We start from the raw sequence: 27,993 nt of genomic DNA on the forward strand, positions 1-27,993 counted from the left end.
TTGGCTTACAAGAGGCATTAACTCTGCATATCAACAGTGCTGCCATTCATTCCCTTCAATGGAAATATTCATCAGGTTTAAGCATATACATGTATCCAGGACTTATGACCATGGAGCCTGTGCACTGTATTCATTTTGCTAGTCAGAAATATTCAATTTTTCTGTGTATCTAATGAATTCTTAACGCCCTCTTAAAATCATGAAGGTGATCTGGGTTTCCCCTAAATTCTTTGAAACAGTCTGTCTCCACTGGACAGGTTTCAGGAAGACCTATGAATACATTTCCTTCATCCAATGTGGACTTAAGCCATTGTGCCCACACCTGAATTATTCTCCTCCTTATCAAAAACCTGGGATAACATGCAGAATTACAAACCCTTCTGCTATGCCCCAAGTGATGCTTCCTTTGCAGCCTCCAGCCACTGCTGCCTTTCAACATGCTTCCCAGCCCAGGCTTGCTGCAGTTCCTATTAGACTCTGACCTGAAATATTCCAGAAAAAAGATGGGGTGGAAGACTCTTTTTTGCCAGACTGCTGTGCAGAAACAGCTCCCAAAGTGTTGCCAGCAGCACAATCAGCCCAGGGAGAGATGGGAACACAGCAGCCAATGGGACACAGGGCTTTGGAGGAATTCCCCAAAATACCATGCCAAATTGTGGGATTTCAAGAGGTCATGGTCTGGAATAACAAATGTTTTGTCCTGCACCAGCTTTGAGTGTTCTGTTTCTTTGGCTTGATTTTGTTATGTTGCTTTTTTTTTTAAAGAAGAAACATGGAAATGTTACACTTAGGAAAAAATACACAAAGGATGGTATACCAGTGACAAAAGCCTTATCTCACAGCAGAGCTGACAAACTACATTTCTTCATGGTATTCAATGACACTTCAGAGTGGCAGGATACTCATTCAGTAAAAGCAGAAACGAAAGGTTCAAATACTCAAAAAACAGCAAAAGAAAATGTTACCTCCAAGACGAAATTTCAAGCTTAAACTCTTACAAGGCAAATATCCCTTTAAGAGCCTTAGCAACTTTAAAAGGTCCCTTTTAAAATCCTTATGCCTAATATATTTTTAGACAAATATTTTTATGACTACAAGATGAACAAGTTCCCCACTGCTTTAGACTGTTCCTATGGAAACAAACCCATTGGCAAAGAGGAGTCCTGAACAACTCTGATGCCACTGTCTGTACCCTGCTCCTTTTAGCAGCAATAAATCACCATTTAGAAATCCACAAGTCTAGAAGGCTGATTATGAAGGGGCCAAGGAATTGCAATCAGCAGAGTCAAAACAAAACTCTCCAACTGAAAAGTCTGAAGTGCATGAAAGAGCTAGAGGCTTACTTACTGAGTGTGCTTAAATCACTTTACACATGGAGAATGGACTCAGGAAATTAATTCTGAATTAATAAATGCATGTTACATCAAGATAGATGAGATTCTACATACTTTGTCTAAAGTCTGGAATCACAGTTTTGGTCTGTATATGTAGGCTGTGCCAGTTATAAAGAAGTTATTAAATTATTTGTTATGAAAGAACAGAAGCAGCACACAGACATACCCCACAGCACTCAGGCTTACTACAACTAACAACTTCTGAGGAAGCTTTTGGAGGCAGAAGAGGGAACAGACAACAGTTGGTGTGTATTGGCTTGCATTTTCTGTGACAAAACACATAAACAAGGTGTGGCAAAGACTGCTAAAGAGGAGAATTTAGCACAGAAACGAAGAGGACAGTGACTCAAAAGGAAGCATGCTTTGAGCCCGCCCTTCTACAGCCTGGCAGTTCCTCTCCCAGTGAAGGTTAAAATCTGCAGCACATCCTCATCACAGACAACATTTTCCTTCATCAGCCAGTGCTGCTCCAAGAGCGGACAGCTCCATGATGGGGAGGTGTCAGAGAGCACAGGGCAGTTTCTCCCTGATGTGAGACAGCAATGGAGGTGTCCTGATCTTCCACAAGCTTCTTCTGTCTGGCAACTTGAAAAGGAAAGGGAGAGACGGCATAACTGTGCTATAAAGGCTGTCTGCATTTCTTGGAAGAGACTCTCCAGGGGGCTATTATGTTTCTCTGCTAGAAACAGTTCAGAACAGGAAAACTATATGTGTTAAGACAAAACCTGACAGGAACAGGGGCAGTAAAGGAGCAGAGAATCAGGTGGGGTTTTGAGATCCAGTCCAAATCTAAACCTAAGTATGATATGCCATTATAAAACCAAGAGTTGTTTTGATCTCTTGGTACAGTAGGCATCTAAACAAACAGCATTTCTTTTGGAAGAGTAAATATGAGGTCAAAGTAGTTTGCTACCCTTGCACCAGTAAAGCTCTTCCTTTCCTATAGGATGGATTGTCATTCAACCTTAAGAGAAAGGTTTCTCCTAAAATCCCTGGGCATCTCCTGCCAAATATTTAGTTTAGCCCTTACAGGTGAGGATTTCTGGCAAGCTTCCTAATGTCACCTGTAGCATCACAGATCCTGGTGATGCATTATCTCTATTTGAAAATACCTACTGCTTTTGCGGTCTGACCTTAATGAATGGCTAAAAGCCTCAGAGAGATTATTTTTATACTCCTAACTACCATGATTCATCCATTTCTATGCTCCAGGGAGAAAAACAGGAAGGAAACACTTAGTAAGACCTCAATTTCGTTTAACATTGGTAATGAACGTCAAGCAAGCTGTGGGAAGCAGAAAAAACCCAACCTCATTCCAGAGTGGCATTTAATAAAACGTAGTGACTCTGGAAAAATAAACTCAGGAGTGGGTGGCACATGGAAGGACTAATTTGTGTTAATTAGAAGTTGTGAAGGAGGAATATTTTGAAGGGGAAAGCAGATTCAGAATTTCAGTGAACAATGTGATAAATACTAATTAGCCAATTATTTCTCCATAGTGGCAAGCAGCTTTCAATGCCATTTCTTCTTCTGCAACTGTCACACCTCCTGTTGAGAGGCTAAGATGCACCACACACAAGCCATAACTATTCTGGCAGGACCAGTTTACCTCCCAGCAGTATCACTCCTTTTATCTTGCATTTGGTGAGGGCAAAGGAGAAGGGAATAGAGGCTGTTCCAGAGAACTGGGTTATCTAAATTAGACATTTAAACAGAAAAAATGTGAGAGGCTAACTTGCTAAGGCAAAAGCTCAGCACGCGTATAAGAAAGACAAGAAACAGAAACTGTTATGGACATCCCAGCTCAAGATCAATTATGTCATAAGGCTGTCTGTATACAGATTGTCATCCTTTTGCCCTACATACAGAAGTCTTAAAACTTTCAGAAAGCATAGCATTCAACGATTCTTTTAATGGGAAAAAAAACTAAATAAATACAAAAGCAAAGCCAGGCTAAAATCTGATTATCAGGAGAAAAAGGAGGGAGGGAAAGACAGATATAAAAGATTCAGAAGATAGTGGTTAGTATCATCTTATTAAGGCTGCTAAGGTAACATCAAACACAAACTAACCTGGAGAACCATACTCATGTCTTGGTAACCTACAAATCTTAGGCATCACTTCCATTAGGGTCTTGACATACTGAAGAATGGTCCCTTGTAACTAAGAGAAAACAGATGTATGTAAACATGTCAGTGCTGTTGAACTATGAAACTTTAATATAAACTGCATTCAAACCATACATGAACTGAAACAGCTCTAAAAATCTTGCATTTAATTCTGCCAGTCATCATCTTTAAAAAGGCAACTTTTTCAAATGTAAAGACTTCAGATGGCATTAACCATCTTTGCTACAAGAAGAATGGCACAACAGCTAAGGCCAGGAAGGTAAAAAAGGGAAACATGTTTTTCTCTTACAGACTCTTTATTATCTAACTAACTTTTAGGTTTCTGGTTAAAAAGTTGCATTTGAATGCTTTCAAAACCATTCAAAAAGCATCTGAATGTATTCAAAAGCAACATGAAAAAAGCCCTTATGATTAGGAATGGCTGCAACAACCCAAGCTGGTTCTTTTGGACATTCCAGTTGAGATAGTCTCAGCCTGCAGTCAGCCTGTCTTCCTACCACTAGACACCTCTCCCTTATCTGTCCCTCTACATCTGAGCACCTGCATCAGGCATTGGCCTCCCCAGGCCTTTTAGCCATCTTTATAAGTGACCAAGTGTTCAAAGCCACCTTTAATGAATTGAGACAATTTACCACTAAGTTATAAAAAATCCCCTCTCTTAAAACACAGCAAACCAATACTTGACACCCAAACCCTGAAAAATAGAAGTGTTTTCGTCTCTCCCTGAAGATTAAATTACAGCATTTTTTCAAGTAGGATTCAGCCTTTCTAGAACATCAAAAACATACTTAGAACATTGTGGGAATTACTGTAAACAAACTGCCAAATGTGTCAAGTGCCTGAAGTACGATTATGAACACCACAGCTTTCACTGGTACAGTTGGATTATTTTAGCAGCATGCTCCTACAAGCAACAGGGAGGAAAATATAATTTCTTTGGCTTAAATTAACTGCAGTGCACTATGGCTGTATATATAGATTGTAACAGTATAGCAAACAGCCAGCACCTCAACATCCTTCCAGTTACAAAGAAGGCCCTTTCCAATAGAGGATACCCAGGCTGTGTGGATAATGTCTTCAAAACTGGCCTGAGCAACACTGCTAATCAAGCACAGAGGTTAAACTCCTCTTGTCAACGAGTGATGTCATTGAGAGCCCTGAAGTTAGGTGGCAGGCAGAAAGCACACTACAGCTGTTCTCAAAAAATATCAAGGAAGTGAATGTACAGTATGGTCTTTAAGTTGAAATAAACTAATTTAAAATACTCATACTTTTCCAGGGCCTACCTAGGCCCTAACAGCTCAGGGCACAAATTGCATGAATCTCCAATGAAGAAGTCAAAGTTTTCAAAACACTGCTCAGGGCACCAAGGCACTTCTTTCTATTGCTCACACAAGACATTGAGTAGTGTCAAGCACAGCTTATATCAAATTTCAACGGAGTAATTTTAATTATTTTTATCCAGGATCTCAATTTCACTTTGTTTTTCCTGAGACATTTCCTATAAGAAACCATTTGGACTAGCAGAAGAATAAAGACAATTAGCATACCAGGCTCTTGACAACTTTCAGCAATTCCTCCATCACCACAGCAATGCCCTGATATCCAAGAAGTCTACAGATGACTTTAAAGTGAGGGGGACCAACAAAATTCCTGTAGTTGCTGTAAATGCTGGAATATGCCAGATTCAATGCCTAAAACAAGAAAACAGATATGATTAATAAAATTTTTGTCTGCATCTCAATAATAATGTAATTTGAATATAATTTTAAAGTACATTAAAACTGAAATAAAAACTTTGTATCTCACTGTCTTTGAAAGAGGTTTAACTATACAGTTTCTCTTTTGGCAGTTTCTCTTAAGGCAGGAACTTCAACAAAAATCTCTCTATTAGCATGACAAATTTGTAAACACTTTTTTTTCAAGCAGACATCTTCCGTTTATCATTTATAAAGCCACAAACACTTTCTCTTTTGTACTTTTCTATTTACACAAGCATAAAAGGGTAAAAGTAGTCAATGCCATGTCCAGATCCCTGAATTTAAAGCACAGCTTCTATTCCTTTATCTTCCATTTCATGTGCAAAACATCTTGAAAGAAATTACTTCCATTTTCTGTTCATAACAGGTGTTTTAAGTCTCTGAGTACTCAACTACAAAAAAAAAAAGCCCTCTCTGCAACTAATTAATAAGGATCTTTCTTTTTCAAACCCCTTTGCTGTACACAAGATCAAAGCAAATCTAAGTCTGGGATATAACCTCATAGAAATTCTTCAAGACTTGTATAAATAGGACCAGGTGCTTTGCCATAGTCATGTTTACTTCCATGAAAGTGAACACAGCTGTACAGACTGATGTGATGTGAGGATTTAGGAACTGCTTGCTGAAGGTGCAGATTAGAGAGGGCTGGCTAACTTAGCATCCTCCATTTCTGCAAGTGGGTTGTTCTCCTAATACCCTGAAATTTAATTTTAGCAGGAATCTTGGCCACCTTTCTTATTGTGTTTCCTAGTTTTTTGAAGTTTCATTCTCTCTAATACACACATGGAAAACAGCATACTGTTAAACTTTCAACTTCATACACAGCTGTAACAGAAGATTTTCCACGAAGAACATTCTCTTCAATGTAGATCCTGCCCTAAATACCCATGCAAGTCAACACCAGATACTGTACACACATGGCATTAAGCTAATTGGAATTCAATTTAGAAAACTCTACCAAGCTCTTGAAGGATTTTATTCTCATAAAAGGACTTAAAAATCATCTTAAAAAGCAATCAGAATAGAATATGCACATTTCTATTTATGTTGTATGGCTCTATATAAACACCAGTTTCCAACTGAGGTCTTAGAAATTTAAAAATTCTAGATGCAAACTGAAATAGACACTTGGATAACTATTAGAATCCTAGTACATAACACAGTCCTGCTGTTACATCAGAGCTGGCTAAAAGGCCAAACTCAGAATGTGTCCCACCAGGGGACAGCCTAAAGCTGTATTCCACTAGTACAACCTGTGCATTTCCATAGCTCTCCACATACAAAAATGAGGTCTGGGGCAAAGACAGCAGAGAGAACTGATAAAACCTTAAGAATATATGTGCAGATGAATGTCCTGATAAACTAAGGACTTAAACAACTGCCCCTAAAAGATGAGATTTCATTTTTTGTTTTTGATGTTTCTAATTAGGTAGCTCTCCTACAACAAACCTCTCAGAACTATCTATTTCAGCACAAGGAGAATTTTATTTTAGTGGGTTAAAGCCTTTTATTGCCATGAGATTAAGGGGAGAGAACCTCTCTTCACACAGCAGGAATTTGTCATAGAAAAGCAAGCCCTAAAAACATGATTTTGGTATTTAAAAACTTGCCAATATATAACAATAAGAAGCCAGCCAATCTAAAAATATATCTCACATGTAAACCTCATGGGGAAATACCTAAAATTTACAGTCCACCTGTAAACATTGGGTTAGTGGATCTTTCTAAACTGTAACAAGGAATTTAGAAAACAACATTACACACCAACACCACTTCCCCCCCAGTGAGACACAAAAGCATAAAATCCTTAGGGAAGAAGCCACTAACTAGAGGGGGGGGGAGGTGGAAAGGGAGGGAAGTTGCTGTTCATTATTTTTTAAGCTATACTTCCTCCCTCCCCTACTTAAATTAAAAAAAAAAAAAAAAAAAAAAAAAAAAGAGTTGCTAGTTGCTGATGTCATCAAAGTGCTAACATTAATCACTCACAGCATCACTGGTCCACACACAAGAGTATATAACAGGGATGCTCAGGCAGCACACTGTCAAGGGGAGGAAAGCAAGAGAGGGGGGAAAAAGATATTATTTTCTTCCCCTGTGTGGTCTTTGGAAAGCAAGGCAACAGCATCTTTAGACAAGATGTGCTCTTGCAGGAATTTAAGTGGAAGAGACAAAGAAATCATGCTACCAGCAGCATCAGAGAAAAAAACTGAAATCACCAAGCAATGAGAATTCAGTCCAGAGATTCTGAGAAGAAGAAAAAGCAAACTGGCACAGAGATCAGTCAGGAAATAATTAATGTAGAAAGGGATACAAAAAATTTGGTGTTTGTAACATTTTCACAGCAGCATCACCATAAAGCAATTCTGTTCTGGAATTTCCATCAGGGAGCGACGGTAAGTACTGACTTTATGATCCATAAAACATCAGATGGCTTCTCCAAACATTTACATGTCAGTAATTGTATGTTTTCTAATAACTGATGGTTTGTAAAAATAGAAATGTATTATTGTTATTTAATTACAGTTCATTCTAGTTACAAAATGCTAGGAGGATTAAACTGTTGAAACTATTGTTCCTAGGCTGTGTTAAAAAGTGTTGTAAAAAAATAAATTATAATTTTAAGTAATAGGGATCTACCAGTTAAAGAGAAGGTAACTGAGCAAGTAAAACTCTGATCTCACTAATGCACCCTATTTTAATATACTGCAGCTGCAGTAGCTGGCATGTAATATCTACATGCCAAAATGTGTCTGTTTGGTAAGTTTATCTGATAGCAAACTCAGTTCCTTTATATTGTTGCTGTATTGAAAAGGGTGCCTTTAGCACAGAATTAGAAAGGCAGCATCTACCCAGATCAGTCATATCCATGCTTTTACATTGTCATGAAAATAAACATACATCTTTTTCTTCCCACTTCCCAGTAAGTAGAATCCAAAACCCTTGAGCAACAATTTTCATACATAAACAGGCACAGAATTCTTACTATTAATGTAATGTCACTACCTAAATCCCATTAAAAAATATCCTATAAAATATACATTTTCCCAGTCTCCTATCTAGTATAAAATACTTTTATTACAGAATAATTTCAAAATATGTTATAAGCAAATCTCACAATCTTTCTGCCTCGGGAGAATTTTCAATAATTAATTGTTATTTAGCAAGGAAATATAACATTTTAAACTTGATCTTAAAAAAAAATATATTAGATTTAATTTTTACAACAAAGTCATAAACAATGAAATACAGTGTTACTGTCATGGGCATTTATAGCCATAAAAAAGTGAGAAACTTTCAAAGTGGAAAAAAAACTTCCACGAGTGCCACTGGAAACTGACAATCAAACTAAGGGATCAGATTAAATTGCTGAGGTAAGCTCTTTTTCAAAAGTTACCATCATGACAGTAAAAGAATAAAACCCAAGCCAAACAAATGAAAATACCCACTGGTTATTATTATATATTCTTTAATAGATGTGTTTAGAGAAATTGCAGAAAAGAGATGTTTTCCTTTCACTATTCACAGTGGTCACACATACTAAGAATCTCAAAATACTGGCAGATTTTCTAATTTGAATTGAGGACGAGGAGGAGTATAAATTCAGGGCAGACAGGCTATAGGATTACATAAAATGACTTAAAACAGCAAGGAGCATTAGTAATTTTTTTAAATCCCCACTATTTATCCAAAAGGTAGGCTATAGTAAAAGCTGTATTTCACTAAGCTTGACAAAGCTTTTCCAAGAGGCTGACCAGCATCAAGACTAAATATTGTGATACTGATACCACCAATGTACAGTGTTCACAGCCACTGCCGCAGTGTAGCTGCAGTGGCTACAGATGTGCAACTTAACACAGAGAGTATCACAGAATCACAGAACAGTCTAGCTTGGAAGGGACCTTAAAGATCACCTAGTTCCAAATACCCCTGCCACAGGCAGGGACACCTCCCACAGCTTGTCTGGGCAACCCATTCCAGTGCCTCACTGCCCTCACAGCAAAGAATTTCTTTGTAATATCTAATTTAAATATATACTCTTTAAGCTTAAAGTCATTCCTCTTTGTCCTATCAATATCTGCCTGTATAAAAAGCCCCTCTCCAGCTGTATTGCTGTATCTAGTACCAGAAGGTGCTGTAAGATCTTCCTGGAGCCTTCTCTTCTCCAGCTGAACAGCCCTAGTTCTCTCAGCCTGTCTTTATAGGGAAGGTGTTCCAATGTGAACTTGTGAATAAGAAACTAACATAAGATATCGGAGACAAAATAGTATGTGGTCAGGTTTCCACACACTCTTTTGTTCTTCAACTGATTGTGACTGGCAAAAATAAAGACTTGTGAATGGTAGAGGCATTTATTCCTAAATATACACTCCTGCCGACCCCTCTTGCCACTTAACATAAAATGCAAGATACACAGCCTAGAGAAAAAAACGCCGGCTGCATTTTTTTACAATCACCTGGGAAAAAATGTGAAAGGAAGTGATTCCCCAATTGTAAATTCTGCAAAAAATCACCATCTCTCAAGATACAACTGGCCACTTGTACAGACAGCAGCTCTGGTTAAATTTCTCTAAGTTTATCTTTACCCTTTCATTTGGAAGAGAAATACACATTTTAAAACACCCCAGACTTTATGAACTTTCATTCCCATTTTTACACTGCAGTGCCAAAGATCAGAGCATACTTTCCTAACAAACTCCATTCCTACATTACAGGGCACTACAATTAAGATCCAAACAACATCCTCAGTGCTGCAGCTTCTCCAAAGAACATCTTCCCTTTCCACAGGGAGATCAGCATCAAGAGAGGAAAACAACCTCGCAAGCAACATCCTGATGGGAATAACCGTCCAAAACATCACAGGAAACACAGCAATGGTAATTTGGCCAAAAATGGCCAGCTGTGTTGACAGCTTTTACAGCATCATGTACCACCCTAACTGGAACAGCATGCTGTCCAGCTACTCCAGAAAGAGCTTTCAGAGGGAAGAGAGGGTGCCCACCACTCGCTCCTCCTTTGTTGTTGAAAACCTGACTCCCCTCACAACATACATCATGTGCGTGACCTGCCAGTCCGCAAACCCCTCCAGCGACCAGTGCAGAGTTTTTAACACACTGGAACAAGACCCAGCATCAGCAAGCAACACCAAGAAAGAGCTGGCACTGGGCATCTGGCTCACCAGCAGCGTCCTGCTCCTCACCATCGCCGCAGTCCTGCTCTATGGCTGCCTGCACCTGCTGTGCCGCAGGAGACACCAGCGCTTGCAAGAGCGCAACAGGACCTCCAAACAAGAGCATGAGGAGCCATGGACCAAAGGCGTGGCGCACACCGCAGATGAGTTCAGCAGGCAGAGCCAGCACGCACGGGATGCTGAGGAAAAGCATCCAGCTGGCATCCAGCTGGCCACAATCATAGAGAACCCCTCAGTGTGCAATGAGTCCATCATGCCATCTTCTAAAAGTCAGGAGCGAGTCCCAGTAACAGGACAGTGCTCTGCTATAAATTAGAAATGTTTTGTCCAGGAGAAGGTTTTTGCTACGTAAGGTACCCCAGCTACTTCAAACACATCACATGCACTGTTGGTGCTCACAACAGGGAGCTCCGACTGCTCGCTGCAGCACTCCTGGATGTACTCTGATATCATACTCCTTTCCAACAGCCTCTGTGCAAAGGTTCACACGCCCAAGAAGTGAGCACTTCAGACACCCTCCATTATTTAAAAATGAAGCACGTAGCAAGTAATTGGTTTATATTTCAAGGGGATTTTTTCATTGCTTTTCGTTAGCCTAAAACAGTAAACAAATATAAAAAGTAACCAAAAGTGACCAAAATAATTTTTGTTAACTAGCATGAATAAAACTGAGTAGGAGTTTTCAGATGGCAACCAAGACTGCTATACTATGGGCAACTGGAACATACACACAGAGTGCAGTGGTTTGCCAGTGTGAGTTTTACCCTGACAATCCCAGCTGCTTCCCAAGACACACACTATAAGCAGTACTATACTTAGACAACACACTTCACTGCCCATGCTGTTGTCCATCCCTCCCATCTGCACTGAGGTCAGTCTTAGAATGTAAGATAAACCAGGATTTTAATTGTATCCTCTCATCTGTCTTATTTTCCCTCAGTCTAAATACATGCAAGATAGTGACTTTGTAAGGACAAGTCTAATTAAGGAAATATCCTGGGTTATTGCATTTTCCACTCTTCTGCTCCCACCACAAGCTACCTTCTGCTCCATGGCCTAGAGACTCCCTGCAGAGAAATGGAATTCAGAGACGCAGCTCCTGGCCCTTCCTTTTCTCTTTCCCTTTCAATTTTAATGATAACAAGCATTAATCAGCTGCAAATTTCTTTCCAATTGCACAGTACATTTTGTGTAATGAAGGGGGGGCAAAATAGTAAAAACATGCCAAAATGCATTTTATTTTTCTAACAAGAAAACCTGCTGATCATCTCACTCTGCCTTGAGCTTCATGGCAAAGTGCCAAGGTCCTTTGGACAGAAATTTGTTCACCCTCACAACGTGACAAGTGTTGTCTGATTTACATGTACAAGTCATCCTGTTTAAAACCTCTTAAGTGCATTTGTGTTCCATAAAAAGATAATAAATCTTAGTATTGCTGTACATTATTGCCTAAAAAAAACAAAGATGCACTGTGACTGCAGGCACTTAATTGCTCTTGGTACGAATGTATGTGTGAAGTCAGCTCTCTCTGACACAGCTCGGTTGTACCAGTGAAGGCTGGAGAGCTGCTGGCTTGGGCAGCTGCCACCCCTCTCCACCAGCCCTGGCAGCTAACAGGGGTTACAATTTTGGCAAGAGAGCTCCCCATGAATATTTCACAGCAGCAGGTAGCGGATCTTTTCAACTACTCTATTTTGACAACAATTCCCACGACTTGTGAAATGCATCGACTCTGAGTGCTAAGGAGAAGCTGGCATAAGTGTGATGAATCTTTCTTAACTTTTTTTTTTTTTTTTTTTTTGAGTAGGATAAGCATAACACACGGAACACTTGCTGAATGGGGGCGAGCATGACTTTCAGAAAACACTTCAAAAGGCATTTTTATTGTGTGAAGTTAGCAATAACATGTTCTCCACCTGCTGCAGAGCACTTCCTCCAGCTGACAGGTTTTTCTTTGTCTTGCACGTCAGTCTCAAATAAACTGAGAATAACAGTTCACTGCTGTTTCAAATGACGGTGTTACATGAAATAGACACTGAAAAACCCTCATCAGAGCATGAAGCCAACACAACAGGTTTAGTGCCATAAACGGGTGCCTGAGTAGCGAGGACAGAGAAAATGCTTTAAAATTATCTTGTAATCAAATTAACAGTAACACTTCTCTGATTAGGTTTTCATCAAGAGAATATTATTTTAATATTAATGGGATGAAGCCAAGAGACACGCAGTCAATCTCTGCCAACATCTTGGGCTCTGGGAAACCTGTTTACTTTTCTGCATGTTCATTTCTTTATGTGGGTTTTAAGGCAGTCCAATACATATACAGACACACATTTATGTTATATACACATGTACATGCCACACTGAGAACAAGGAGCAGTTCTGCTTAAAGCAGTTTTGAGGCAATTCACCTACTGCATTTTGTTATTTATACACAAACACATATAACCAAAAGACATGCCTATATCTGACTGAGAAGGCAAAGAGCTACCATGGTAGTGCCTCCCCAAGGGATTTACCTTCTCTAAATATAAAACCATTCCACCCACAGAGTTTACTGTGCACTACTAAGATAAACATTTATATCATCTCACAAGCAATGGACCATCTTGCAGTTGCTGCAAATGAGCAATTCATGCGGAGTGTAATCTGTTTTCTGCTCTAGTTTTGAAAAACTCATGTCATCACATGCTCACAGAGCTACATGAGTCTTTGTTTCTTGCTGAGAAAGTTTTATTACAGATTAATTCAGGTTCACTCAGGCAATTCTGCATTAGATTTGGTAATTCACCACTCAATATTAACAGTCATTGAGTACGGGGCAAACATTCCAAGTGATTACCAAACTGATAGCAAGTTGCACCATAGTGCAAACTGACTTTAATTTGTGCACCAGCAGTAGATAAAAACCATTATATTCACAGTGAGAAGTACCTTTCAAACATGTATTTTTCACAAAATAAATGAGTTAATATCCACAAAATGCCAGAGTCATAAAAACATGACAATATTTGGAAAAATGTTGTATAAGACAGAAAGAAAGCCCTTCAATTCTGGTCTACACAACCTCTGTAGAACCAAGTATTTAATGGAAAGTTAGTTCAAGTCCCCAAAAAAGATACTTTCTTACATGTATATTATAAAATATTTAATGCATTCACCCAATGTTGCTGAATTCCAACCTGCTAATATTAATATCATTAATTCTACACATACTTTACCTGAGTAAAGGGATTTCAGTGATCATGCTCAACCAAACTTTCAAAATAACCCACCTCACTTAAAAGACTAAAGAGCTTTTGCAGGCTGGCTCCTTCCCACCTGACAGCTCTGCTTCCATATCAACCAGAAGAAGGAAGGTGTACCTGTGGGGTTTTGTTTTGATAATTACATGAAGATACCACTCAGAAAACTTTAGGTGCTAAAGAGAATGTTACTACAACTCTCTGTGCTAAGTTAGCAAGACACAGTAATATAGACCAGATGCTTTGATCCATTTAGAAATATCTGGGAATATGTGAATGCTTTGAGACACAAACAAAAAATTTCTTTAGTTACTCCTGTAGTAGTGCAGCCTCTATAATGTAAGAATTCCTATCTGTTACTGGCTATATAAAGTAGAAATGTTAAAAACTCTATTCAGATATCCTCAATTTCAAAATACATTTAATTCAAGAATAAAAAGATGCTCTTGGTAAGATTTAAAACTAGAGAGAGTCATGAGTATTTTCTAATATAGGCCTATCTAGTTATGAAATTTGCCCCAGAAAGGCAAGTAAGACCTGCCCCCTTGATTGCTGTTGCTCATATAGAAAAATAATCAAGAATTCTGAGAATGTATAGCTCTCAGTATGAAGATTGCTAAACTCATTTTAATAATGTAACCTGACTGATAAAAAAAAAGTGTTCCCCAGTTAATCTTCTGTCACTCACCCCACTCTATCATCACTTAGGTAAATTAAGTTAGCAATCTCTATGAAATTCAGTCAGGTTTTTGCTGTATGCGTCTGGTCAGTTCCTAAAATAGTAAGGAACACAATAACTCTAATGTAAGAAAATTCAATTTTCCTATAATATACTGTTCCTTTTTGGAGAACAATTACATAAAACACTATTTACAGGAGCAGACAGTCAGCTGTTACATTCCACATTAAGACATGTAAATCCTTTTCTACCTCCTTTATATTTTAAAGGCATGGAAGTTTTACAAATGCAGCAGATATTTTAGCACTGAAATTTGTAACTCTTGAGATATCTCAAAACCTAGATTACTGGGTTGAAACTGCACCATACAACTATGCTATGATGTGCAGAAAATAAGAGTAAGACAAGGATTAATTATGTTCATGCTTAAGTAGGAGGTAGATACTGAGAGCAGCCACCCATAAGACTTACAGCTCACTTGCATAAATTAGATGTATAATTGAGTATATATTTTAAGTAATTTTAAATAATAATAAATAATTTTAAGCTTTTTTATTGTCCATCCTCTAATTTAATCCTTATATTTTCATTTCTCTTTTCCATACTTCAGCTTGCCACCCTGATATTCAAGAAAACATTGCAAGATTTAGAGTGACACCTTGTCATATAGTCCCAAATGATTTGCTGGTTTTTACTGCTGTTTGAAGTAGATCAATATTTCTGATGCAAATATATGTTAATGTACTATGTCTTTAATTGTCATTAAGACACAAGTAATACTTCTGAAGAATAAGAAAATAAATCTGCAGTGATCAGGGAGAACAAATCTATCACACATAAGCATAGCATTGGTCCTGTCAGTACAGGCTAACTTTCCTCACTTGGGTAGCCCACAGCTGTTCTCTTGTGCCAAGTACTCTTCCAGCCTGTCACCCACACAAGCTCCTTTCCAACCTCAGTATTGGGGATTGCCATAGGGACAGAGTATGTGACTGCACATCACGTACCCTTCTATTGGAAACTTGCACAAACCTTCCCAGCCCACCTAACTGCAAAGCAGGAAATATGATGCTAATACAGAAGATGAGATGGCCAAAACACCAAGTTCATGACAATGAGTTTGCAGCTCTGGGATTCTAGAGTCCAAAGAAACATTACATTAAAAAAAAACTAATTGAAGTAGTCAGGTAACTGATAGTTTAAGATGGTCAGAATCTGTATTCCTCTTAAGTCAGATAACATCTGAAGCAGTTTTCCCTATCTATTCCCTTTTCTTCTGTCATCACAGTCTTCATCACTGGAACAAGAGAGAGCTGCGCCCAAGGCAGGCTCTTGTTCTCACTTCACCAGATGAGTAATTAATGAGTAATTAAACTTTGAGTCTGCTCTGCCACTGTAAGCAACTGAACAATGCAAGTCAGTTGAGAGAAGGGCTTATTTTTAGCTTTGTCAGGTAAGACTACACATCAGACTAATCAATTGCACTTTGGCTGAAACATATAGTGAGCTTCACAGCAAAGTCTTTAAAAAAGTGTATGTTCAATTTAAAATACACACAAAATGTATTTCAGTCCATTTCTAAGAACTTTCATATACCATAGTTTCTATAAGTTAAAAAGATACATTTAAACATTAGCAAACCATAAAGATAAAGGGAATTAAATCCAACCTTTGATCCATAGAGATACTGTGGCTGTGCATTAGGCTGTTTATCACGCTGAAACTCCTGAGAAAATGGCAGCACGGTCCGAACAAATCTATATAAAAAAAAATAAAAACAAGAATTCATTATTTATATTTAGGTGAGCAGGTGTGCACCTAATGCACCCTACCCTGTAGAAGACTGCTTTTGTCTGCATATACAACCAAAGCCAGACCAGCAGCCTTTCAGCCCTAGTAGAAACTGGGGAAGCACACAGCCTGAATTGCCCAAAAGCATGGACACAAATCATACTGCAGTTCAACAATTACTGTTCTTCCCACAGTGTGAAGGATCCCAAAATATTCCTCACCACTAGCCCAGGCCAGCAAACAGGGAATTAACTAACAAAGTAGCAATAGCCTCTCACAGGGCATAATGTGCTTGCAAAATTAAGTCCTTGAGAAAGAAGTATGTCTTCAAAGAGGAACATGGCATTTCTGTTTAATGTTTCGGAGCTTTTTCCCCCAAAATTCACATCAGGAGAAAGATGTTACCTTTAAAAAAATGCCATGAGGAAGGGTATAATCCTTGCAGCAAAATCAATGTTTCAAAAGTTTGATCATACTTCAGTGTGAGCATGTACCAATACAAATCATGCTTCGCTTTATCTTTGTATACTGTTAAGAGCATGGTGAGAGAGCTACAAAGGTATGCAGCACTGCCAAAGACAGGATCAGCCATCCCAAGTGAGGGCACCAGAGTCTGAAGGACCATTCCCAGTTCTCCTGTGAACAAGCATCACAAATCTTTCCCCTTGATGTTCCCTGTTGACTGTGTAATACACATTTGGCAGCACTGCAGTTTTAGTGCAGGAAGAGGTTAATCAATATCTACTACAATTCTGATTCTGCTTAACTTCACTAAACAGAGGAAAATTACTGGGGGATGAGTGTTTACAAGCTGGATGGCTACTTTATTTTTTACCTTGACTAAGAAGTATCTCTTGATAAATATTGCAAAGCTGTATATGAACAACAAAGAGGCAAAATAGCTATTTAAGAAGTGTACATCAAAAGGTTGTATAGTATCAGGCTGGTCTGAGTTATATCTGAGCAAAACAAACATATCTAGGAAAATGTTTCAGGAAAGAAAACTTGCCTTACACTATAATATCATAAAATATAATTGTATCTTGATCTTTTTTGTTTAAAGTATTTACATTTCATCAGCACATAAAATTAATTATTCATTATTAATTCTTCCTAGAAAGAAGAGACATTCTATTTCTAATCTATCCATCTTCTAGCGAAAAACAAAAACAGCCATGCTAATCAAAAATTGATTCATCCAGAACAATATAAATTACACCATGTTGCTTAAAATTACTTCCACTGTGTTTTATTTCTGAATCATTCCTGTCAGAATCTATAACTTAAGAACAATATTTCCTGCATTTTTAACCTTCTCAAAAAGAGGTACAGATACTTGTTCATACATAGCTTAGCCATTCTTCCCAAAAATACTTGTACATGCTGTAGTCCAGAAAGAGCTGCATTTAAAGCTTTTGAGGGAAAATACATTATTTACATGCATTATTTTTGATACTATATTATTTAGATCTCCTTACATTTATATTTTCTCAGTTTGCAAGTTTCTCCCATTCTCTCTCACTTAGACAGAAACTGAAAACTCTCCTTTGAGAGAGATTACTTGAATCTGTATTCTGCAGATACTTCATTAATGAGTTTACCAGAGATGATGCAAACATTTGATGGAATTCAAAGTAATCTGCAACATACGACAGTGCCAGAGATTACTCTATTCCCCCCTTTTTTTCCCTCCAAATCCCACTCCTTTTTAAACTGACATCAATTTTCAAGCCCTAAGAGAATCTCTAAAATGAAATCATAAGAGATACCATGTAATTTGAGATAAGACTGGGTTTCAATGTGCAGACATATTTGGCAAGAGCTGATTTATTCCTACTAAATTAAAACGCTCACAAGGAGAGGAGTGTTTCAACATGTAAGTGGGTGCATCCCATGACTCTGGAAGCTGTAACTATAATTCTTAGACTTATCAAAAAGTTATTGTGTGTATATATCTCAATTACAATGTAATTGGTGTCTGGGAGCAAACCAGTCAGTGCAAGTAAATGCTCAAGTAACTCTTGTGCGTTTCCTAGTGCTCCTCTGCATGTTGGGGGTTTCTCCATCTCTAATGTTTCAGAGTAGTAGCAAAATAGTCTTAAAGTTTTCTTAAAGACTTGAAGCAAACACACTTGCTTATACTGTCTTGGGTGAAAGAGGCCAAGAAAGGAAGAAAAAGAGTAAGGAAATAGGGGCAAAAGATAATAGTCACATGTTAAGTTATGGAGAGGCAATGTCCAAGATTGAAGCTACAGCAGCCTGAAGAGTGCATCATCCTAGAAGGTATGTGACTAATCCCAACATATCATTCAGGTAAGTATTAGAAATTTCTTCCCTAAAAGCAAAGGGCTTTATGAAAACCTTACAGTTCAGCATCATCTACTGCTCTTCAAAGTTTTTCAATGTCGATGTGTGTTGTGTGTGTGCTTTCTTTCTGACATTCTGCTGGTTGGTTTCCTTCTGCTCCTCCTCCACGAAAGAGGAATGTCTCTTTGGAAGACTGAAGTTCTTTGAATATCAAAGCTAAAGCTAAGCAAACTTTTACTTTCCTCTGGATACTGATAGGATACAGGTTTCAACATACTCCAAGATAATCAGTTTCATTTTTAATCAGTGTTGATGATCTCACAGCAATTTATCCTTTTTAATCAGAACAGGTTGTAAGCAGTCAAAGTAGATTAAGCAGATGAAAAGCCTTCTGGCTTACCAAAGCTTTGCAAGTGAATTGCTAGAGGACAACATGGGCCCCCAAAGTAAGTGTTTTAGGGATCAAATCATTTAATATTAATTTTTCTGTGATACCTACCAGGAAGGAGTTCATAGTAAGCACTCCACAAACTAATCTAAATGATTCTATGATTTCACTATAATCTGTTTAAGGAGATAACTGAAAGAGACTGCTTTGGTCAATGAGCCTGCTGCCTTGCAGGCACCAGGTCAAACAAACATCATGCATAAACTTTCTGAGCTTCATCTTAGAAGTAATAAGATATGACAGTCTTCCCACCCTGCTCCTACAGAAAGTGTTCCTCTGCACCTCCCCGTGTAATTGGTATGAAGACTTTTTGCTTCCAGCATTGTCAAATTAGTCTCTCCTGTCTAGCAGAACTAACGGTAGCCCTACACCCCCTCTCAGTGAACACTAGATCTGACTCACCCTTCTTAAACACAGATGCCAAGATGGAGAGAACAGAGGAAACAGCAAGGAAAATACTGCATGATCGAGTAACAACCCATTGCCAACCCATTGCTGTCACTTTTCCTTTTGGCAGAAAGACTTTGGTTGGTTGCCTTTTTAGGAGGGAAAGGTAGTTGACTACAGTCACCCCTACTTTGCATGAACCTATATCCCTGTACCATTTGGTTCTTGGTAGCAGAAACTAGATGGTTTTCACTGCTACTTTTCGGGTTTGCTCCAGCACTATGTGCAAGGGCTGAAAATTTTTCTGAACAGTGACTGTCAGAGTATATGCAACACAAGAAGACACAGCTGTTCTTTCTGAAAACCAGTCTCAAAAGCAGTATGAGAGAGAGTGAGTTCGCAAAAGGAAATGGGAGAGAAAAATAAAAAGCTGGTCTTTTTGTTCCTTCTGTGACAAATCTGTACCCTTGGAAGAAACATGTCATACTGCATTTGGAAGAGTGCTATACACATGAATTTATACCAAAGAACACAGATTTGGGTAATGTGTTAAAGGAGATGAAGCTACTAGTTTGACTACTGTCTCCAGAAGCTTGTATCATTTGTGTCAAGAAAGCACAGAAAATTGTCAATTCAAATAAATATAAGGCTGTCTCACACTTGCTCCTCTGTTAGTCCTTAATACAAAACAAGCTGTCAAGGAAGGAAAAGATCAGCTTAGAAACAATAAAGAAAATAAGGCGAAAAAGGAACACTACAGACAGTGGAAAAGCAACAAAGATGGAGTGTTTGAGTCATTTGAATCTAGATAACCTAACTTCACAAGGAAAAAGTTGAGATGCAGACCTAAGCATGACAAATATTCCTGGTGTGGAAAGACTAGGCTTGACAAGACATTGAGGGCCAACACAAGAGAGGGCTCTTGAGAAACAATCCCAGGCAGCACAGAAAAGACAACAAGTGGGAAACGCCTGTTTATGGCCACTTTCAGTAAAAGAACCGGTGGACAATAGCTTGAGAGCATCTAAAAGAGATGCAGCACAAGCTTAACTGCAGACTCCTCACAGGAGCACATAATGAATGCCAAAGCCTCACACGGCTTTATAAAAGGGACAGGACAAAACAATGGGGAAAAATAAATACCCCTGTAAAGGGCCACAAATGCACTAACATCCTAGCATTTTTGTTTTACAGAAACATCTAATCATTGCTAGAGGATGGCATGTCTCCTGGGAGAAATATCACCTTAAGCCTCCCTTGTTTTCATATTCAGCCCCTTCATAGCTATTGACAGCATCAGGACACTGGACTAGAGACAACTTTGACCTCACCTGCAGTTCATATGCTTGTGCACTATCCAAAAGGTTTCTTTTCTTTCTTTCATGATGGTCAACAGGTGGATTAAAAATACCCTTGGATTTCACTGCTAAGGCCCATCTGCAAAGATACCCTCACGCATCTCTCCATTCCTCCTCCACAAACTGTTGTCCCTGAGTCTGTGCAGCTGGCCAGCATTAATGAGACTAAATTTCAGATAAATGGCAACTTCAATTATTAAATTGCTAAATCTTTTAATAGCAGTCTCACTGTTTAATCTCAGTACATTATCAGATATAAAAAAAAAATTCCTAAGTCCCAAATAATTAAACATGCAATGTGTTTCAGCACTTTTGCATTAAGAGCTTTAGCTTTTGAACTAAACCTGCAGGGTTTCTAAATAGTTGAACGTTTCTACAGATACATGAAATTATCATGTTCAAGCGTTCTTGGGAAAAGAGCTTCAAAAGGTACTGGAAACAAATTAATCTGACCAAAACACTAACTTTAAAAGAAGACCTCATATACCAAGCTACCATATTAAAAGAAGACTAGCCACAGGTATGACACATTTTCTGGGAACTCTGTCTCCAGCCCCTCATACCACCAAGTAACCTCTCTGCTTTTCATCACAACTATTTCTCTTTCTTCCAGCCTTTAATTACTACTTTTCTTCCCTTGTTTACACGTAACCTTCACGCAAGGCATAACCTACCAAGAGTCAAGCATTAAACACACAGCTCCTCACAGTGCACTCCTGTGTTTGCACTCAATAATCTGTATGCTTGAATGCAGAGAGAGCGCATCAATTCAAAGTTCATGCTAACAGCAAGGCAGCAATGAACATGCTTAAGGACTATAAAAAGGCTAAAAACTTCCTGTTCTCTCTCTCACCAAAAATATCAAAGGGCATTGCATAGCATGTGCAACACATACATTAATTCTCTCCATACTGCTGCTTTTGACTGAAACCAAAGCACTTCTGTGATGAAATCAGACACATGGTACACATACTGCCTAAGATCTGGCTCCCTTTACCATCTCTTAAATTAATTATCCTGAATTAATTACCCAACAAGCTGAGCCTAACTCAATTCTTGTACAGATTTTAAAAACAGACAAGTCACAGTGCTCCAGGATCCTGCTAATGTCCTTTGGCACCTCACACTCACTTCCCAAGCACTGTAGTCTTCAGTACGTCAGCCCCTGCAGCCAGGATGAACATAGGCTAAACTGTACAGGGCTACTGAATGCCTTTCAATAAAGCGGATGGGTGGAAGAGCAGCATTTCATCAAGATTTTTATATGATTCTTAATACAGCACACTGAATATTTCAGTACTGATCTCCAGATACATTAACTGCACAGAAGCTTCCCTCAGAAATAAATTCAACTTTCCCATGCAAACAGATTCCTGTAACAGAAGTTTCTTGGGTAAAACTTAACCACAAAAAAAACACTCTTTTTTTTTTTCTTTGCAGACAGAATCTTGGATCAAAAATACAACATAACCATCACAGAACATGTCAGACAAGGAAAGCTCTCCAAGGAGACAGTAAAAGATGAGAACAGGCTTCCTCCTCTTCCTACAGCTCAATATTCACTATCACTTTACTGTCACTTCATGGGGCTTTAACCAAAACCTGAGTAAAGACTAAAAGTAACACAAATCCTAAAAACAGCACACAAGCAGGAAGCACAGATATGCAAAATCTTGAACACTGTGCTTCCCCCTCATTCAAACCTTAGATCCTACCTTCCTCTTTCTATTTCCATAACTCACTCTCCTTAAAGGCTACAATTGCAGTTTACAGTGAATACTGAACTCTTCCTTTCTCCAGAAACAATCTTTTTCTTCACATTAGCACAGAATCAGGAATATAAATTTATTTCTGTCATCTCACCCTTGAAGATTCTGTTTCAAAATACCTTCCTGATATGCACTTAGCAGTGTTTTGACACACTCTGTTTTTCAGCATATCATAACTACGTCATCAAAACATCAGAATTTGGACGCTGTGGTTCCATTTGCCTTCTATTGTGGACAAATAACAGGCTTTCATACATTTAACAGTACTTGGTAAAATGACTCATGCTGCTTCATTTCAAGTAAAGCCTTAGAAGTGGAAAACACTAAATGAATGGAGATGAACTTGTCAGCACTTGCTAGGAAGGAAGTTGCAAAAGGGTGGTAGAATAAATAAAAAGCTGCAAATAAAAAAGCTGCCTTGCTAACCTGTTAGTTGATCCATTGTAGCAGTAGTTTGGAAGGAAATCATAATTGAGTTCCCAAAAGACATGAAGAGTGATTCTGCCGTAAGGGGCCGAAACATTGTGGTTGGCTTCTCTGAACATGGCATCAAAGCTGTCCAAGGTCATATATCTACTCAGAAGCTTGTGAGTCATTTTGTTTATCTCTATCAAGCCATCCAGCTCCTACAAAAAACAAGGGGAAAAAAAGAGAATGATGCATTTAATAAAGTGGAGAAACTGAACAAAGTACATAAATAAGCTTGAGGGAAGAGAAGACTAGAAAGAAGTCAAAATGAACAATTGACCCTCTCCCAGTCTCTTACTTTAAAAATAAGGGCTGGAAAGAATCAGTACTCTTGGGATTGTTCCTTAAACCTTCTGAAACTTTAAGGGTATTCAGATGCAGATAGGTATCAAACACAGATTTGTACCAACACTTCCTCCACTGAGCAAAACTTAAAACTCCAACATTTAAATAGAGTCACACATAGGCCAGAAACACCTTTCTGCATTTCCTACTTACAAGCAATCACAAAGTAATTTCTGCTCAGTAGAGTAACTGGTGAACTAACTATTGTAGTGGTAATGTTATTCCTAACATCACATTTACCATAAATCCTTCTCATGGTCTACTCCGGTGAAGGAGGTAAAAAGATGGAATGAAAGACCAGATCAGACATTATCAAATGTTGTGAAGGTATCCACAAAATCACTCGCTGCAGGCTACATGACTATATATGTGTACTGCATTTCACAATGTTTCTCCTCTTGACAAGAAATTCCTACTATCTGTTTTGGAAATTTCTTTAAAGTAAAATAAAATCAAATAACTCCATATGGACATCAGACACTGAAAACACCAAGCACAAAGAACACAACCTTTACTTCCAAAAAATCCAAGCACTGCTTTTAAAGATTATTGTGCAGTGACCTACTGAAGAAATATCCAGTGTCTTCTTCTAGCTGTGTATCAAACTACTACTATCTTCCCATGGACTCTTCTCTGATTTAATGCTCCATATTTCAAAGGAGTTTTAAACCTGTGAACAAGTTAGTTCAAGGAAAAAAACTACTATGATTATTATTACAGAACTAAGTCCAGTTTGAGGAGAAAAAAATAGCTCAGTCTTGTAAATACCATAATTTAATTTAAGTATTGTGAAAAACAGCAGAAATTACAGATTACTTAATCTATTAGGATCAGTTTCTTGCTGAGGAAACCAATCAGTTTTCAACAGAAAATATTTTGCATAAATCAAAAATAAAACCCACAAAAAAAACCCAAACAAAACAAAACAACCAAAAAAAAAAAAAAAAGAGCATGGTAAGGGGACAGCTCTTGGTTCTGTCACTTTCTTACGCAAAGAATGAGAACCTGTGACCTAAGGAACATATCACTGATGGTTTCTGTTCACTCAGCCACTAAGAGTGTACTGCACATAACAAAGAAAAATTACATTTCAATAATTCAAAGTTATAAAACCAAGCATTCAGAAGTCAAGAGGCTCTATGGTCTCAGTATTTGATTTTTCTTCAGTAAAGAATGAAATTAAACCAAGATAGTTAATTGCATGACAAAATGTCACTGATAAAAATCTTATTACAAAAAGAACAACAGTAAACTCTTTTGCACAACTTTTAATTTATTTTAATTTTTCATTCCAGCAGAACTGAATGTGCCTGATATTTTCCTTGCTGACTGCATGTTTACTTGTCAAATTCATGCTGTCTTGAAATAAAATTTGGTTTTTAGCATTTTAATCAGGAAACTAACTCAAAAGGATACCTAATATTGCTCAGATGCTCTTCTTCCATAAGCACAAGTCAGATCTCTTTCCTTCCCAAAAAAATTATTTTTGTCATGCTACAAAATCAAGCTGCCTGAGTAAATCAACAAATTTTGATTCTACCGAGCACAAGGCTGTTTTTTTTGATTTGCAATTTATTTATAAGCACGGGCAGAAATGGGTGCTTACAAAACTTTAAATCGCAAGGTGATCCCTTTCCTTGTTTTCTCACAGCTCTGAGTACATGCCTTCTCTACACTTTACTCCCAAGGCCCTCAGCTGCAGTAAGTTTGGGGTTGCTCCATCTCAACTGGTGTACCAGTGATCTGGCAAAACAGCAGCACAACACTCACCACAATGGAAGTCAGATCCTCGCTTTCGAATCGGCCAATGGCCAGCTCCATGGACCGGTACATGGCGGCTGAAATGCGCTGAGTGATCAGTCGGTTCAGGTCTATGGACCTGCCAAGGAGCTAAAGGAAAACACGCTGTGAGGCTTTGAACTGACAGCCAGGTTACAAGACAAACTGTACAAGGACTATGAGACTCCCCAGATTAACAGACTGTCACTTTCTGAACTTGCATCCCAAACACACTGAAACAAAGCAGACGGACAAAATTTATAAATTCACGAGCAAACGCGGTACTACAATTTGCATCCAAATTCTCACAAAAAAAGTAAAAGTACACATTGCATCTACATTTAAGTACTTATATCAGCATTTTATGCTTCCATGACATCATGCCAATGACATACTGAACACAGGTGAAAGACATTACTGGGAAGACAATGCTACGACCCATAGCATTCCTATTTGCCTCATATTTTCCTAAGTGCAACAGACATTTATTTTAAAATAGGCTCTTTTAAGTTTTCTTTCTTAATTTACACCTTCATGTGACAAAAAAAGCACATCTCAAGTGTTCAGTTATGCTACCAAGATGACAGAACATGAAGCACAAAATGAGATTTGTCTACCTACATAAATCAACACCACTGGAAAGCTGCCAAGCAACTCAGATACAACATGGCAGGAGTTAACTCACTTGAACGTGTCTCTGTTTCAACAGTGTCTCGTAGCGGTTGGACTGCAGCAGCTGAATGGTTGCTCCCTGGTTCTTGCACTCTGAACGCAGCCGTTTATCCAGAAGCAGGCTATGAAGAAAGGAAGAAAATGCTTAAGGTATAGTAAACAGCAAAGCAGAGCAGAAAAGTGTGAAGAAAAGCTCTCATAGTGAAAGAAATAGCTACCTGCCAGCCATTGCCTTGTAATATGCAAATATTTGGTCTGCCAGCTTGTAGACAAATTGGTCAAAACACAGGTTTACCTTGGGGAGAAAAATATCATATGTTTAGAGATACTTAATATTTAAAAAAGAGCTTATCTAGGACCTCCCACTGTTTATCAAACATAGTCAAGGAAGTTAATAGATCCAAATTTCCCAGTACAAGAGATGTAGTTCAATTTTCACCATTAATGTGAGGCATTTTTGCACAGGTCTACAGTATTCCTCACAACATATCACCCAACCAGTTACTCATCTTCTGCTCAGTCTTCTCAGTTTTGCTGTTATCTCCAGCTGTTCTGAATCTCTGAAAAAGGCCTTTTCCTTTAGCATGATTTTCACACTCAGGTACAGATGATTTCTCCAGTAAGTAAGGTTACTTTACCTCTGCCTCAATTTCATCATAGAGGAACTGCTTCTTAAATTTGGTAAGTGCATAATGAGCACTGTCATTATAAAGGTCCAAAGAATACAGAACATACCTGCAAGAAAAAGAATAAAACACGAGAGTTACATGTGTACAAAAGTCATGATTCCTTAGGATGGTGCAGTAAAGATTATGTAAGCCAGTCAATATTGTAATCTAGAAGTGGTTCACGAAAACAGGATATTTTCCTTTTTCAGTTTATATAAAAAGGATCACAATTTTTCCTTTAAGAAAATATTTGTTAGTTCGAGGAAAGGTAGACATGTTTGAAGTCTAAAACTTGTTTTCTAGATGTAGCTGTCCATCAAAATGGAACTAGGCTTTAACCCCTATACATTATGTTTGACATCTTTCAAGAATAAGTAAGGAGAACTCAAGGAGCAAAATACATGGCTGGTGCAATGATATGAAAGGTTTAGCATTTCAGTTACTCACTTCAAAAAGAAAACTTAGAGACTCTGAAAATGGGCAAACGTAAGACAAAAATTTTATTGAAGTTTAGAATACCTTCACAGTGACTACTTGAGTCACTGGGAATACCTTCTCAGTGACTACAATGTTAAAACAAATTAAAGGAGCAACATTATAATAAGGAATGGCAATCATTAAGAATAATCATTCAGTGGAAGAGCACAAGCGGGTCTTACTCCATCATTGATGCCTCTTTTGTCTCCAAAATATGATCCGTCAAAATCCAAGGCATGGACATCTCAATGGGAAACTGGATTCTTCTGCCCATGGTCAGCTCTAAGAAGAATTCCCTGAACCACAACTGGGACAGATCACAGCATTGCTGCAGGGTTTCTTTCAGAATGAATAAGGGAGAATTACACTTCTTATACAAATACATCAGGTACAATACAACTGTGATTCTGATGATGCAATGCAAAACAAAAAAGCAGGTGCAAGTCACTAGAGCTGTGCATAGGCCATATAATCTAAAGCAAATTCAAAATGTAAATCCCATGACTTTTTGTAAGAGTTTTGAACTCCTCACTGGCCCCCAAAGTGGTGCCTTCTTATAGAAAAAAAAAAAGAATGGAACTGGAAGAGACTATCAGTTACACATAAAAATTGTGTACACCACTAAAAAGGGATTTCTAGTTTAATTTCTCAGCTGGGGGCTGAGAAAGTCATACACTGAATTTGGGAAGCAGTAAGTGAAGGAGGCAAAATTGCACTGGAACTACCAGTACCATTCCTCCCTACGGAGGACTGAACTGTTCCACATGTTCCTGTTGATTAGATGGGCAGGAAATGACAGACAGACACATGAAGTAGGGATTAAAACAACAAGTTTCTAAGGATGCCATCAAGGGCACAGAGGTGTTCTTCCCACCTCTCCAGAAAACACTTGGTACAATCCTGCCTTTCCTGAAGGCTCGTGAACTAAAACAGGAATGAACTTTTTACACTAAGACCTTCTGAAGACCTTTTGCAGCACTGTTCCCCAGCAGCACTATGACTGGTATTAACAGGCTCCCCCTTCTCCAAGGGTAAAGGAGACCAGCAGCAAAACAAAATTGAAAGACAACACAGCATGGTGATGACAAGGACTAGGTACACTCAATGTCAGTAGGTGAATTCTTTAGGA

General features: G+C 38.3%; 2 protein-coding genes across 4 annotated transcripts in view; one reads left to right on the forward strand and one right to left on the reverse strand.

Annotated features, from left to right (window-relative positions):
- CYFIP1 (cytoplasmic FMR1 interacting protein 1) overlaps positions 1-27,993 on the reverse strand; it is a 75,045-nt gene that overhangs the window by 12,478 nt on the left and 34,574 nt on the right. For all 3 annotated transcript variants that reach the window (XM_053972025.1, XM_053972024.1, XM_053972027.1), the window contains 9 exons: positions 27,047-27,203; positions 26,358-26,454; positions 25,938-26,014; positions 25,733-25,841; positions 25,039-25,158; positions 22,882-23,081; positions 16,065-16,152; positions 5,074-5,217; positions 3,467-3,557 (listed from right to left, as the gene is read on the reverse strand). In XM_053972025.1, the coding sequence (XP_053828000.1) occupies positions 3,467-3,557; positions 5,074-5,217; positions 16,065-16,152; positions 22,882-23,081; positions 25,039-25,158; positions 25,733-25,841; positions 25,938-26,014; positions 26,358-26,454; positions 27,047-27,203 (1,083 nt within the window). The remainder of the gene's footprint in view (positions 1-3,466; positions 3,558-5,073; positions 5,218-16,064; positions 16,153-22,881; positions 23,082-25,038; positions 25,159-25,732; positions 25,842-25,937; positions 26,015-26,357; positions 26,455-27,046; positions 27,204-27,993) is intronic.
- Positions 7,356-12,235, forward strand: LOC128804361 (uncharacterized). The gene is made up of 2 exons (XM_053972035.1): positions 7,356-7,676; positions 9,996-12,235. The coding sequence occupies exons 1-2, from the start codon at positions 7,506-7,508 to the stop codon at positions 10,785-10,787; spliced, it is 963 nt and encodes a 320-aa protein (XP_053828010.1). The 5' UTR covers positions 7,356-7,505; the 3' UTR covers positions 10,788-12,235.

Source organism: Vidua macroura, chromosome 2 (assembly GCF_024509145.1).
Source record: "Vidua macroura isolate BioBank_ID:100142 chromosome 2, ASM2450914v1, whole genome shotgun sequence".
Lineage (NCBI taxonomy): Eukaryota > Metazoa > Chordata > Aves > Passeriformes > Viduidae > Vidua > Vidua macroura.